This window comes from Takifugu flavidus, chromosome 15, assembly GCF_003711565.1.
Source record: "Takifugu flavidus isolate HTHZ2018 chromosome 15, ASM371156v2, whole genome shotgun sequence".
Taxonomy (NCBI): Eukaryota; Metazoa; Chordata; class Actinopteri; order Tetraodontiformes; family Tetraodontidae; genus Takifugu; species Takifugu flavidus.
The window spans coordinates 6,223,798-6,239,368 of NC_079534.1; the positions used below are offsets into that span (position 1 = coordinate 6,223,798).

The 15,571-nt window shown below is 48.1% G+C and overlaps 1 protein-coding gene across 2 annotated transcripts in view; it reads right to left on the reverse strand.

Annotated features, from left to right (window-relative positions):
- Window positions 1-10,064: 10,064 nt before the first annotated feature.
- Window positions 10,065-15,571, reverse strand: part of gpc1b (glypican 1b) — a 39,760-nt gene continuing 34,253 nt past the window's right edge. For both annotated transcript variants that reach the window (XM_057056005.1, XM_057056004.1), the window contains exons 7-11: window positions 15,395-15,525; window positions 14,187-14,327; window positions 13,908-14,041; window positions 13,093-13,268; window positions 10,065-12,985 (exon numbers count right to left, since the gene is read on the reverse strand). In XM_057056005.1, the coding sequence (XP_056911985.1) occupies window positions 12,786-12,985; window positions 13,093-13,268; window positions 13,908-14,041; window positions 14,187-14,327; window positions 15,395-15,525 (782 nt within the window). In that variant the 3' untranslated portion in view covers window positions 10,065-12,785. The remainder of the gene's footprint in view (window positions 12,986-13,092; window positions 13,269-13,907; window positions 14,042-14,186; window positions 14,328-15,394; window positions 15,526-15,571) is intronic.

Here is a 15,571-nt window from a genome sequence, read left to right on the forward strand (position 1 = left end):
CGGCGGCCGTGGTGGAGGGGGGGACCCGACATCGCCTGCTCTCAGCCCCATTAGAGTGCACGGGCCAATCGCCGTGCGCGGAGCTGAAACTCACCAGCCAATCACCGGAACGCCGCTCCACCCACCAAGAGGTGTCAAAACACAAAACTTTTTCTTGACCTATTTGAAGGGACGCCCGCTGCACGGAAGAGAAATAGCGACCCCACATGGGTGACAGTGGCCACTGCGACCGAAAGGTTAAAGGACTCCCACGTGAATATAAACGCTCGCACAGAACGCCGACAGATTCTGCAGGATTAGAGAATTGTGTCGGCCTTCGTCGTGATGACTCTGAATATTAAAATATGCTGATCTGGTAAAACTGTGGAATGAAAACTCAATTTGAGGCTTCTGTCTGTGTTTCCTGGCTCTGTAGGCCTCATAATTCACCATCTATTTGTTATTTCAAGTGATTGAAACAATTGCTCTCCTGGTATTGTCTGAAAAGTGGAAAGAAACTATTTCTTAATGGGTTTACCACATTCAACCGCGCCTCCTAATGATGTTAAACAGGCACCACACTCCGCATGGCACTGTTACCCCCTTTTGTGCGAGCGTGTGCTCCGACAGATGGTGCACACAATAGGCTAACGGGGGTCTCAGAGGACTGGGGGCCACCTCTGCTGAGGGAGGGACAGTTGCTGCCCTGTGGGACCCAGACTGGCACCCGTCTTTGGCTGGGATGTCCCCACGTTTCCGGGGTTGAAAAACTGGAATAGAGATATTAATCCCAAAGCAGGAGGAAACCGGGTTGTACCGAGGCCTGTGGATGACCTCATACTTCACTGCTGCTTTAACACTGGCCCAGATTTTTGGAATTCCACCCCAGTTAGAATTAGACAGAAGATTGTTTTGGTGAAAGAGCAGATTTGTAACCCTTCATTTTACATCAAAACCAAACCAAAGGGCTTCTAACGCTTCCTTAATGGATGTCCCAGTGCAGCAAAGGCCAGCAGATGAACTGGGTCAGGCGCGCCTCTTGATGAGCATCCACCAACTTGGGAAAGCTGGTGATGAGATCATTTGTCCGTTTTAACGGGCTTCGCAACGAGCGGCGTCGTGATGCAGCGCAGCGCGGGACCCGGCACCGGCCCCCCACACGGGCCCCGCGATGGCCTTTATTTTTTTCCATCAAGTCACTCATCATCACCTCTGACTCCACAGATCGCCTCCAAATACGGGAGCAATATGTCCTTGTTTGCTGTCCGCACCCCAGGGGAGGGGAAGGGAGGGGGAGGATATGAGGGGAAGGCAGGAACAATAGCGCTGCCGCCGTGGCACATCCTCTCCCACAACACACCGACAAAACGGCAGGATATAATAGCGCGGAGTGTGTGCGAGTGTGTGTGCAGCCGCTCGCCCACCCGGCACTCTGATAATGATCCACACAAAGCCACACAAGCACTCGCCTCCTCCAGCTCGAGTGCCTCGGCCCAATACCAATAGTGAGCCCAAACACATGGCAGAGAGCCTCTCAGCCTCCTCCCTCTGAAGCCCCTCAGGTTTCTTTTCCATGGCTCCATCGATGATCGGATTCCAACCAGAATCAAAGAGCGGGAGGCCCCTCTGGGCGGCCGTACCCTTTGGGCTTGTGTTTGATTTAATGTTCTCCATCTTCTGACCCTTGCATGTCATGTTTGCATGTTTGACCTGTCTCCACCCTCCTTCAGACGCATGACCATGTGCTCTGACATTTACTTTTCTCCTCTCCGTTTCCTGTCTCCCGAGTCTGGTTGTTGGGAGAGAAAAAAAGGCGCAGGCGGCTGCTCCGCACCGGGTTCAGACGTGTTCTGCGCGCCGACAACAGAGGAGCGCCTCGCCGTAAACAATGCGGGCCTTTTAAGGATGAAAAGGAAAAGTGGATTTTACGGCGAGAGCGCTGTTTGCTCAGTCGTGCGCTCATTATTTAGATTTGTGATGTAGGTGTGTGTAACCGAGGAGTCGCTGATGAGACAAACACACACATGCAAAAAGAGCCAGATGATGATAATGGGTGAAAGTGAGCGAAGCAGGGCCAGACAAAAGGAAAGAGAGTTATTTTTACCCCGGACTACAAGAGCTGGAATAGTTGGCCCAGTGATGAATAAGGATGCATGAAAATGAAATGCCTGAGTCAATACAGAGACAGTGCAGGGACACGGGTGACAGAGGAGTGCAGCGTTGCACCTACCCGGGGGGGATAGACTGGTTATTAGGCTGAGCTTTAGCTTCATCCATCTTCAGGAGCCTGGGCGCCAGCCGCTGACAACCCGAGCGCCTAGCCAAGGCTGAATACAGATGTGTTCCGGACCCTGCGTTTTCCAAAAAGAGGGCCATCCCAGCCATGGTCACACATTCTGGGGCACGGCCCGAGAGACGCGACAGGAAATGGGCTCGTCGCGCGTCGGGGTTTTGCGGGGCGTGCGCCAAACCTGCGCCAGCTAGCAGCGTTGGCTAATGGGTTTGGCTTTCAGCGGTTCACCCCAGTTTCAGATTTCCCAGCACCGGATCACAGCCATCTGGGACTATCCCAAAATAAACCGAATAACACTCGCTGATGCTATCCTTTTTAGTACCTTAGTGTAAGCCTAACGACGTTTCCTTCCGCCTGTATGCACGTACATTATAGGTTGCGTTGCTATGTATTGGAGAGCTCCAGGAATGGCGCTCCAGCGGTACCTCAGGCGACACCCGGGGCTTCGCACAGGGAAGAAAGTGGTACTCCCTTATGGAAGACCGCTGGGCTGAAGCACCGCAGGATTTAACCAGACAAGGTTTTATGCGTCTATAAGGTCTTTTAAAGAGTAGAAGCAGTCCCGGGAGTGGAACAGCTCTCCGACAGTGGGTCAGACGGGGAAGCGGGCCACGAGCTAAATACGGCACCCTCATTAATCTGCCAGCCAGGCCGAGACTGATGGTACCTGTCTCCTTCTATCAGCACACGGACACTTCAGAGACATCCACTGCCCTTCTGTGACGGAGAGCCGCTCGCACCGAGACAAATCTCCAAAAACAGCAGAGGGAACCGGGGCGCAGATGTGACAATACCTGAACGCAAACACGGGCCATTTATTAAACACCTGTGTGTTTTCCAAGCAGGATATTCAGAGGAAAAGAGGGATTAGGCTGTCTTCCCGGCGTCTTCGCTGCGGCCGGGGCGGTATTTGTTTCTAGTGCCGCTGTTTGATTAATAAGTCGTTAGTTCACATTCATCCCTTTCGAGATCTGAGAACCCTTGTTGTCGTTAATCAAGGCAGCACAATGAGGAGCTTCTGCTCGGCGCTGAATGAATAAGAGCATCATTACAGCCTTCTTCATCAAGTGCGCGCGAGAGCAGACGGGGGGGGGGGGGGGAGGGGGGCTGACTGGGAGTGTGTGCGTGAGGGGCTGCGCTCCTACTCGTCTCTGCTGCTTAGCATATCCTCCGCGCGTGGGTGCGCTATCCTGGCGCCTGCTCTCAAACCCGCTCGAGTGCGCCGTGGAAGGGCGGATGACAGATCGCCGCACCTCCTCCTCGGTCCGTCCGCGCTCTGTCAGCCGCCACGGCCGGCCTGCTAGCGGCGGGTAGCTAATCCGCGTCTGACCGAATCGCGCCTGAAGATCGGGACGAGGCCTTTTTGGGGACTCTAATCACAAACAGGGTTAATGGGGATCCGCAGGGTTCACCTGTTTACCAAGTCGAGCAGCTCCCCATCATCAGTTTGGCCTCCAGCCCCCCCCCCCCCCCCTCCATCTATTCATTTATGCGTCGACCTTTTCCGCAAGAGGTGCCTTGACAACAACAACATTTGACACATGGTAAATTGTTTTTTGGTTTTTTTCCACATCCTTGTATAAGCTATTATGGGTAAATTAACTGAAGAGGCTCACGGAGAAGTTTCCCGCCTACGGAAGCGGCATTCGAGGGTGGACTCGTTAATGAGGAAAAACAAAACCGTCCTGACAGCTCATCACTTCACGTCAGCTCGCAGTGACGGCCAATCCCACTCGTTTCCCGCGCGGTTGTTTGTTTTCGCGGGGACACCATCAAAATGCCCCCTCTCCCCCTTCCTCGACGGCCCCTGACAGACAGTCCAGCATAATCTATCAACCTCGGCCAGGGCCCCGGTGAGGGACGACGTCTCACACACGCACACACACACACCCCGACATCTCTGAGTCTGTCATGCTAAATGGGATAAACTTCAGATGTTGCAGGGAGAAAAAACGGAGGTCAAATCAATCGACGCTCAGTCTGCGACACACTGATCTCCTGTCAGGGGCCGACCTCCGACGCTCCACAGATGCCTCTGAATACAAAGATGGCAGCATTTTCCTCGGGCTTGATCAGGCTGGAGAGAGAGAGAGTGGAAGAATGCGAGCCCCCCCTCTGACTGATGAACTCACTAATGGACTGAAATGTTTAATCACATAATCATTCCAACAGGGAGGAGGCTGAAACTGATGAGAAAATCAGAGCATGAATCATATTAAACCGTGAAAGGACGCAACTTTGTTAATGGCGTGATATTACATTCGATCATGTATTAAGCATTAAAGTGTGTAATATTTCACACAGAATGGATTTTCTCCAGGACTGGCGTCGAATTCTGTCAGGGCCAGAGGTTTGTTGTTGATGACCGCTAATTCGTAAATTAAAATTCTGGCCCGTGTGCAGTCATTTCGGCAGCTAACAGATGATGTCATCAACAATTAATTCATCCGCTGGGCGGCCCAGTGGTCCAAACTGCCGGGTCGCAGCAGGAAGCTCTTAAAATCATAAGGGTGACTGGAGACTCTAAATTGCCCTTAAGTGTGAGTGAATGGTGCATGTGTGTGTGTGTGTGTGCGTGTTTGTGCGTTCTGTGGTGGACCGGTGACCTGTCCAGACCTCTCTCCCAATGAGTGCTGGGACAGACTCCAGCCTACTGTTTTATCCCAGCCCAGTCTAGACTGGAATCTGGGCAGGAAACTGGAACCTCTGGCACAGGTGGACCCACCTCCACTGTTGTGAACGTTAGCTTCGAATCTTTTTTTACAATCTTTTAAAGTTTTTACAGCTTTTGGCGAATTGATTTTGGCATGCGCTCTGCGTTTATCTTGTTGCCATTTCTTTCACAGACGTGGTCATTTCAGAAATGGATCCTGGCTCAAGCCGTCCATCCACATCTCATAACTTCTCTTTTTTTTAAAAAATTCAATTTTCCAAAGGTCAAACCCAATATGAAGTCGGTAGAAAGGAAATCAAAGCCGTTAGTGTGTTCCACCAATCAGCATTCTTCAGCTCACAGCTCCGCCCCCTTAAGAATTCCAGGGAAATCTGAAAAGTCCTAGTGGGTACTTTTTTTCGGGAAAGATTTTCCCCAGCTGCTTCCGGAGGCCTGAGAGCATGAAATCATGTGCTGACGTGCAATAAGGATGCGCATTGACACGCCACGCGCGCGTACAAACAAACAAATAGCGCCGGGTTAACACACCGACCTCCTGATATTAACACTGACCTTTGAGAGCTGTCTGTTCTCCCGGCGTGCGTCGGCGTGCATCTTCAGATCAATAAACAGCGCTGCCAGGTGATGCTCGGAGCATTATCGGCCTGTTGCAGGCTCAGTGATACACACATGCGCACACACAGACACACACGGAAACAACAAAGCCTAAATGTCAAAAGCTTGTCATGCACACAGAATGCCAGGCTCTGTGATTGCCACGCTCGTACACAGTCCCACAGGCGGCGCCTCATTGACCGTTAAACGGTTAATCGGAATTTTGTGTCATGTGGTTAGCGGCGGCGAGCGCAAGCAAGAAAAGCAATTAACGGTTCCAGTCGCTCCCATCTCGCCGCTTTACTCCACAGCTACGTTTCTCCCCACTTTGCTTTTCTTTCTTTTTTTTAAAACTCATTTTCAGTTTAAATCCCGTGCTGGTGGATGCTGGGAATTCCACCATCTCTGTTGTTGTGGTTCAATCTCCTTATCCAATCAGGAGCAGAGCCCATTACCACACACTTTTCTAGTCAATGGCTTCTCATTTGGACCAAAATCCCCAGATCATCAACTCATTGAAGGCTTGATGGATGGTCTGTCAAATGTGTGTGTGTGTTCCTGTACTTGCTACATATTGAGCACCAAAACACTCATTCTACTAGCAAAGTGAGGACATTTCGGTTGGTCCACACTACTTAAACGGACTGTAGGTTCAGATCTGTTTGAAGTTTGAGGTTAGGATTGGGTCTAGGTCAGAGATGGGGTTGGTCGGGGTTGTAACTGGGGAATTTATCATGCCCATAAATGTCCTCCCAAAGATAGAAGGACAAGGATATACTACATTTCCTCAACAGTCATACATAGACATACAAAAACCCCCAACAACTAAAAAGTACATTTCCCATCAAGCATTGACAGAAAATGGCTGAAGAAAAACGACTAAATTGCACCATTATTGGTATCGACTCAGTTTCAGCAACTCGTGGAAAAAGAAGGATTATTCCATCCGTTTTGCTGCGCGTGTTTTACATCAAAAGCTCAGTGCGCAGATTCCGCTGACAGTGATGAATTAGCATAATTCAACTTAGTGATTACTAAAGACAGAATGATGCAGCGTGAAAGAAACGCAGGCATAAAGGGCTCGTTTCAGCAGCACAAAGGCGCCGTCACTCATATTGATCATGAAAATCAGTAGTAAATCATAAGTCATAAAGAAATGTATTAGAGAAACAACAATCTGCAGCCAATCAGACTTAATTTGAGGATGCATTAAAGCTTTAATTGGCCTCGATTCATTTTTGAGGATTTACATCATTTTCACAAGAATACAATTTAACTTTGGGCTTCTTACCTGACGAAGCATCGTGAGATAAGTTGCCGCTAATTAAAAAAGGTACTGCTGGGTAAATGTATAAATTACATCCTGAGGAGGATAAAAGCAGACAGTCAGATAGGAAGAAATGAGTTGCTGGCTCAGAATGAGCTCACAGCATTCCATATTAGTTTTGAATTGGAACTATTAATCCTAATGGTGAGAAATGCAGCAGTATTGATTTAAGTCAGCTTAGAAAAGCCTATGAAGAGGATAAGAGAAAAAAAGTCCTGTGTTCTTATCGAGCATGTTGTGCTTTTTGTTGTTGTTGTTGTTTTAACTAGACAGAGAAGACCAATTCCCTGTCAGCAGAACTCACCGACTATGACAGCTCATAAGATCAGGGGTCGAAGGTCATGAAGGATCGTTACTGGACATGGAAGATGGCGCGCATCCCATGGGCTGCTCAAATGTCAGCCACATTCATGGTGCAGCATTCACAAGTGTAGCACAGTGGGAAAAGTGTGTTGGTTTCTTGTGTTTATTATATATCCGTGTTTTGGTTTCCGCCTCGTGTGCGCGTCGTGCACCGCCCCCTCCTTCCCGACAGTGACTGAAAACATGTCTGTGGTGACAAACAACAGCCCTAATTTCCTGCCGCGTTTAAGCTCGGAGCTGGCGTCACAGCACCCCCCTGTGTCTGTTATCGGCCACTACAACAGTGTGGCTGTTTTATTACATATGAAAATTTAAAGTCTGTTACAACACGAGTGGCTTTAAAAACAATAACATTTGTCATGGATTTAGTGACTTTCATTATTGTCGTTATTCTTCTGTCACCTCTAAAATACAACCTCTCACAACACGCATTTCTGCCTGTTGTCAGGTCTGAGTGGGTCGCCTGAACTGAAAACATTAACCACTAGAGGCCGCCAGAGACATGATTTGTAGACTGTGATTAAACTGATGGAGGAAGTACTTAAGCCCGTCACTCAAGAGATGATTTTAATAACATTAACGGTTCGAAAACGGAAGATTAAGGCTTCCATTAGTGTAAAGGCTAAATTATTCAAGCACGTGGCCCAGATTCTGTGATGTATGATGTAATTTCGTTTTAACTCTGGTTCTCAGAAATTCCAGTGTCCTACTGGTAAAGGGATTTGCAGACACACAGACGCTGTCAGCGGAATTTAACTCAAATGAATTAAAAAATAAAAAAAGATTCGAAGAAATTCAAGATTGGGGAGGGAAAAGACAATGATATTTGTAAAAGGGTCTGCCATTTGATAACAGATGAAAATGAGATTAAATGTTTCAAACTTGTCACGGCGATACCGTGTAACGAATAAATATAAACACTAGATGGCAGTAAACGCATTCAAACTGAGCTAGAACAACGTCTGACCTTGTAATTAGCCCACTGACAGCAGGACACATGTGGTACACTGAGATTTCATTATTTAATTATAATTCTTATAATCAGACAGCTAAAGTGGATAAGTGGAGGCTTGAGACGAGAGCAGTTGTTTCTGAAAAGACAGACTCACAAAGTGCCACCACAGAGGAAAAGGTCCTCTTCTACTCTTATTTTATTGGATTAATTGTAAAAAAATAAAATAAAATAAAAGACCTATTAAAAGAGCTGTGAGTGTTTGTTTTCAGGTCTTTCTCGTTCTATGTTAGGGAATGGCTATATTAGTCCTTTCCTTAATACATGTTCATCTATTTTAATGATTTCCATGAGACATGAGGAATGATCCCGGTAGCAGGGAGTGATGTTCAGTGGTCAGACGTATAAATCATGGAGGAAACAGAAGGTCAGTGTGTACCGAGCTGTGGAGATTTTACTGACATGTGCCCCGTCGAGCTGTATTTGCAATACAGAGGCCTTCTAAGGTTGCAGCGCAGTCACGCATCGCAGCGCTGTGACCCAGAGGGCAGGTTGGAAGCATTCAAGGCCCAGAATAACTCGTACAGTGCGGGCCGAGAGCGGGAGGCGGGGTGAAAAGGGTCAGTCGCAGCGGATCTTTAATAGCTTTAAGATCTGAAGTGATCTGTTGTGATCAAGCCGGAGCGGCCGGGGACAGACGGGCTAGCTTCAGCGAGTCGCTCTGATGGGCTGTAAGCGTTCACCCTCTTGGTCCGATTACACATCAGCCCCTTCTGGCATTTTTCACCCTATAATTTCGAACCTTGTGTTCAGCGGTCAGACCACAAAGTTAGCTACAGTACATATATCACAGCCCCCGCCCCCCTCGACCGGAGGATCACAGTCAAACGCTAGTTTTGAGAAAAGATCCCGAGTGGGCCCGTGGCCCCCGTTGTCACATGCCCGGAACAAAGCAAAGCACTTAGTGCGCCCGGACCATGTGGCAGTTTTTAGCTCTGTGGTAACACCAGACAGCAGCTGTCACCTCTGACATCATTACCGGAGCGATTTGGCCCTTTTTAGATGGCAGAGCGCCCTGATGCACTCTGGGAAAGAACTCGGGCAGATGGGACAGAGAATTTGAAAAGTAGCAGATGCTTTCCTAAGAAACCCAGAAGGGAAAAGAAGAAGCAGGCCCTCATGCTTTATTAATGTGTCATTTTGATTTAAAACCTTGTAAGGACTGAAGTAATGCTGGAATTATAGATTTCTTCCCAGTCATCATATCTGCATTTGTGGGCTTGAAAACCCGAGTCTGTGTTCCACTGCTGCTTTCTTAACTCTAGATGTGTATTTTCCTCTTGTTTTCATTTGTGAAACAAACGAAAATGAGAAAATTGAGATCAAAATATAGAACCTGTTACTAAAGGCGACTCCGGTACTGATCAGACGAGCTGCTCCCGTCCAAGACGGGTCAGTCGGTTCATCTGGAGGTTGAACCCTCCGTGACCTTTGATGCGATCGTTGCGGATTCTTGTTTTCGTCTCCTCGGTTCCAGCTGTGCTCGCTGGCGGGAGTGACTCTCCTTACTTTAACATCTTAAATCAATTTGTTTTTTTTTTAAAAAAAAGGTCCTTCTGACAATTTTGTCCAATAAACTTTCATTATCATAATAAATTAGTGCTTTGTAGTTTGAATCCATCGAGTTTGCTTTCAGGACTGATTTGGTTCTTTAAAAAACACAAAAGTTGAACAAATGTCTCATCACACATCAGAGTGTGTGTATATATGTGTGTATGTGTGTGTGTGTATTCTAAGCTGGTCCTCAATTGTTTTAAATCTGCGAGCCATTTTATTTCAGGTCCTCGAACTCGGCCATAAAAAAACACGAGACAGAAACCCGTTGAAAATCTTACAATGTGTATAATTGACAGATTTCAAATACACCAGCAAATGAGACATCAGTTTGCATTCCTCGCAACTTTCCGACGTTTCCTCTTCTCTGCCGAAGCACAAACCCTCTCCCAAACTCAATAAAAGCAAATAGAAAAAGAGACGTTGGGAAGTCCTCCTCTCCTCAACCTGGGAGCAACCCTCCGTGCGTTCAACTCAGTTTTCAGAGGTGGGATGTTTCAAGCTTGGTGGGTTTTTTTCTCGGGTGGGTGGGGGGGAGCAGGACTCCCGAGCTTTCACGCGTTGAACAGGAGGCATCTCGCGGCGAGGGGGGTGGGGGGGCGTCCGTCCGCATCCTCCCGATCTTCTGGGACGTGTGGACTAGCACGCTGTGGTGGCGTCTCCATGCAGGCAGTGCCACTTATTGCCCCCCCAAAAAGTGCAGGTTTTCTTTTTTTTAGAAATGGGAGGGTTTTTTTTAGGGGGGGGGACACATTAATGACCTCATAAGGTGGAGGAGGAGGGGGTGAGGGAAGGGTGGTGGGGGCGGTTGTGCAAACAAATTTCAGCCAGAGACAGAAGCTGAAGTTACGAGTAGTTACGGAACTGGAATGTGACCATCACAGTCTGGGAGTCATTTCCCTGTCTCTTTTATCCACTTTATTTTTGAAATAATATACAGGACGTGATGTTTTCTTTCATGCTAACATTCGGAGTTTTCAATAAGGCCACAAAAGGAAGACTCCGCCCCTCGCCACTTGGTTATGCTGCAAACCTCTGTTCATAACTCATAATCGACGCCTTGCAGAGTGTCACAGACAGCCGCTAACGCTGGTTAGCGAAACGTCTCAAAAAGAAAAAAATAAAAGGGGGGGGGGAATTGTCAGGTAGCAACCTCATACATTCCGAGAGCAATAATGGATCTCTGGAGGAGCCCCCACCTTCTCAAATTGGATGTGCATCATTATCAGCTGTCACCAAGTGAAATATGCGAGCCTGTCCCAGTGTGCGACTGCCCGTTTCCATTTCCCACTATTCCCATTTCTCAGTCAAAAGCAATACTGACAAGCAAAGTCACTCTCAAGATAGTTATTACAGTAGTAGCTTGTGAATTCCCATTGAAGGGAAAAAAAAGTCTATTTTAATCTCCTGTTGCTGTCAGTGCAATCCAAAGATTTATAAAGCTTCTACTGTCTGTAACTCATTTGCTCTTCCGACACACCCTTGCTAGCATCGTCCAGTCACCTTGCTCTTCCTTCGGATTGAAATATGATGGCGCGCTCGTTCCCCTGTCAGGAGGAGTGAAACAAACAAACAAACAAACAAACAAAAACCCCGCCCAGCTCCACGTTCTTGCATCATTCCCAGTCAGGTAGACACATAATGAAACGCTGTGTCATTGTCGAATAGCTTTGCCATCACGCGGAAGCAAGAGCTCTTTAAGGTCATTAGAACCGATAAGTGAGGGGAGGTAAAGCGGGGGAGGGGTTGATGGTGTGGGAAGAAGAGGCACTGATAGAGAAAAGTTGCAGAAGGCAGAGGAGGGTGTGAGGATGACGGAACAGAGAATGAGCCAGGCATGATAATAAAGAAAAATGTGTTGAAATCAGCAAAGATGCGTCCGAAGCAGTCGAGAACACGGGAAAGCGCGCTGCACGCGGCGTCTGCGATAGCGGAACTGGCTAACTGCGAGGTGCGGCTTCGTTATGGATCACTGCTGCAATTAGATGAAATCATATAGCTTAATCATGCTGATCCCAGGGGGCCTCTGCGCGGGCGCACGTACAGCGACATGTGCTCTGCGCTCCGCTGTCACTGTCACGTGTCAGTTCTTTTCTGCTATACTTTTCCAACAGTCGCCACCAGCCCTGGAGGCGTTCCGACACCTCTGCCTCACAAAGGTGTGGGCCCCGCGCGTTTTTTCCTAACGCCTTACAAACGGGTCTGTCGGGCTCTGGGCTGCGAGGATGAAGAGAGGGAGAGTGAGACCTGCCTCGGCAGGGGAGCGGGAGAGGCAGGCAGGACGCAAGGACGAGCAGCCTGCAGGGGGTCATTACTTTTACGATACTTTAGCGTGAATCATGTTAGCGTGAATGCGATTGTGGGGTTTGTTTGCTTAGCTTACGTGATAAAATGTAAAAAACATGCTAAGGCCTAATGTGTTCCAAGTCCTCGAGGACGGACTCCTGGTTTCAGAGTCACAATTATAGGTCTGTGGACATTTTCGCTGCATCGTGGCGAGGGATTTCACCGCTCTTGGGTTACTTTTTGAGTTAAAAATGTAGTTCTTTGTTTTAATGGAGCGGAATCAAATCTGTGGATCTCAGCGGCACTGCAAAGTCCCATTCTCCCTCTCCCTGTGCGGTCAACACCAACACGCTGGTAACTACACGGTCTTGCACATGTCTTAGGTACAGATAAAATCACAGAGAACCCAAAGGACCACAAAGAAAATATTAGCAGATGCGACAAAACCAGCTGTAGAGGTGTAATATGTCGAGAAGTAAAAGAGCAGAACCCAAAAACGCTTATGAATACGTGTGATTCCACTTTGTGCTAATCCCAAACCAAAAGCAAGTCCATCCCAATGAGCTGCTGTTTCCGTGGTCATCATTAGATTTGGCAAAGTAACTAACGCCCCCCCCACCTACTCCTTCCTCCACCTTTTGGACTCCTCCCAACCCCCCCGGTGTTCCGGTCTCAGTCCCAGTTGGCACATCCGCTCCATCGATTATCGCCGGAGCAGCAGACCCAACAGCAGAAGCAGGTTGATGGTGACGCAGGGGAGGTTCTGGGCCGCCGAGCTCCTCACCTCCTTGTTTTCAGGAGTGTTGAACACGGGCTGGTTGGTGGCGAGGATGACGATGCGCCGGCCTTGGTGGCACATCTCATCAGCACACGCGCCACTTCCAGAGCCGCTGGCGTCATCACCTATGGACAGAATAAAAACATGCTAGCCTTGCACGACTCTATGTTTTGTAACCATTGGGAGGATTCTGTGAGAAAGTTCTGCCAACGTTGACGGTAGCAGCACATACTTGTGTCCTGGAAGTCCACATCGCGGCCGTTGAGAGCATTTTTAAGCCGGTGTGTTGTGATCTTGAGCTGCATTATCTGCTGGCGTATCATAATGTCGGGTTTGGTGATGTCGATTTCCACCTCGGGGTTGTTGATCTGATTGGCCAGGCCATCTCCGATGATTTCCGGGAGGTACCTGCCACAAAAAGAATATTCTTCAATGTGCAAAAAAGCTGTTTAGTTATCTACGCTGTGTCTGAAACCACCCCCATACCCTAATAGTGCACTCAATAGCGTGGACGCCATTTTGAAATAGTGTCCGAATTCTTAGTGAGCATCGCTGCTATGTAGTGCACTCAATGTATCCCACAATGCACTGCGAAAAGTAGTGTACAACCGATGCACTGTAACTCGGAAAATGTTACTTTTTTTTTTTAACGTGATTTTCACTGTACGGTTTGATATATGAAATTTTTGGGAAATAAGAAATCAATGTGTAGTTTACAATTGTTTTCAGTGGGGGGTCCAATATGATCATCTTAAAATATTACAACATAAATGTGTAAAAAAAAAAATCTAATTATAGGGTAAAATATTGCTTTTTCATAAAATGACCGCTGAATGTATTTCAGACGGGTTAAAATAATGAAATGGACCCGGCCACTTTTGCTATCGACCGGGGTCGTAATTGTTATGCGACACAATGACGCCATTTTGCGAGCGCCGTAGTGTCCGAACGATCACTCAATCCATGTCCCCCGTGTAGTGAGTAGTGAATAGGGAACGAGTGCGTGGTTTTGGACACAGCTCTAGAGTAAGGACATAGTAGGTCCACCTGGCTCGGCTCATTCCGTTCCAGCACTTATCCTCGGCCCCGATGCCAGTGGCCACTCTGTCGCTGCACACAATCCTCGGGAGGGAGACCCAATATGGCCGCATGTGCTCCAGCTTCGTGCGTACCTCCGCCACCTGACAGGAGGCGAGAAAATATAGGCTGAGAAAATGAGACTAGAGCGTTCAGTTGTATTGAAGCACTGAGTCACGGTGTCATGAGCCGTTCATGTGTGGGTGGAGTCGATAATAGGAACAGAGATGGGGTTTGGGAAATTCTAACCAGTGTGCCAATTTTTTCCGAGCTGGATCCCGTTTTTCCGAGCTGGATCTCGTCCACTGTCACTCTCCCGTACTGTTTGACCTCGTCCTGCATGGCGCCGCTGGGTTGTCCCTCACCGAGCCTCCCGCACGCCTGGCCCAACTTAAGAGAAGAAGAGAACGAGATGACAAAGTCTACCTTCTCTGTTGAGTACAGGGGACATTTACGCATCAAAAATCATCTGGAACCAATGCTCATTGGCTTATTCGTCACCCTTGTGCTTCGTTTTTTCCATTTGTTGTCTGGGAACTTGGGCTTTGTGACAAAGTCTGGAATGCTGCACTTACGCTAGCTACCTCGATTGAACCCTATGAGCTCATAGTGCATCAAAAATACATAGCATAAGCACGTAGAATGTATTTCTGCTTTTTAAAACCAACAGGAAGGAGCAATAATGTGACATAACCCTCGGGTGTCAATCCAATCACCTCGGAGAGTAATTCTCCATGTTCTGACAGCTAAGTTTGGTCGCTACAGTTGGGGTAAGGCGACGTCTGTCACCTATTCTGTCCTGCTGACAGGGGGAGCAAACATTTGAATTTTTAGATAAAAGCCAATTCCCTTATCTCAGACTGGTTCCCAGCATATTCGAAAAGAGACACCAGTACATCAATTGGAACAGTAGTGGGGGGGGGTGTAAACCACTGATGAAGAGGATGGAGAAATGGAGATGAGGGACTCAGAGAGAGACTCGGGTCAGGCAGAACACCAGACCCACCTGGAGCCAATAGACCAACACAGGGTGGGTTCCACTACCCCCATTAACATATTGAAGGAAACTCTTGGCCTGAAGGTTCTAGAATGATACACATCCTTTTACTCTAAATAAAGTGAGCAGGCGGTTTCAAGATTCATTTAAGGGAGTGAGGTCGTCGATTCATCTTATTTGGATTGTGCAGGCATGGGTTTGTCAAACAGACCAAAAAATGCCACCTCGCGGGGGTCCAAGCACTTATTACCAGTTCAGTAGAGTCGCACCGTCCAGTTGATGGAATATCTCTGGAATTGTGCTTCTAATTTAATATATTTGCTTTATTTTAACTGTATCATTTAATGCAACTTTTTACAAAATTGGCTGCCTCCTCCAAATTAAACTGGGGCTGTGCCGGGGGGGGGGTGGGGGGGGGGGGGTCCTACCAGCTGTATCCAGTAACAAAGTGCACTCTGACCTTGTGCTTGACCGCCTCCATATTCTCCATCATGGTGGACACGCCATCTAAGATGGAGTTTGGCAGAGTCAGGATCACATCCTCCACACCGCTGGGGCCATGGAGGTGATCGGCGACCTGCATCATTGTGTCTAAAGACACGAGTCGTGTGAGAGAGCATGCACAAAAGCATACAGT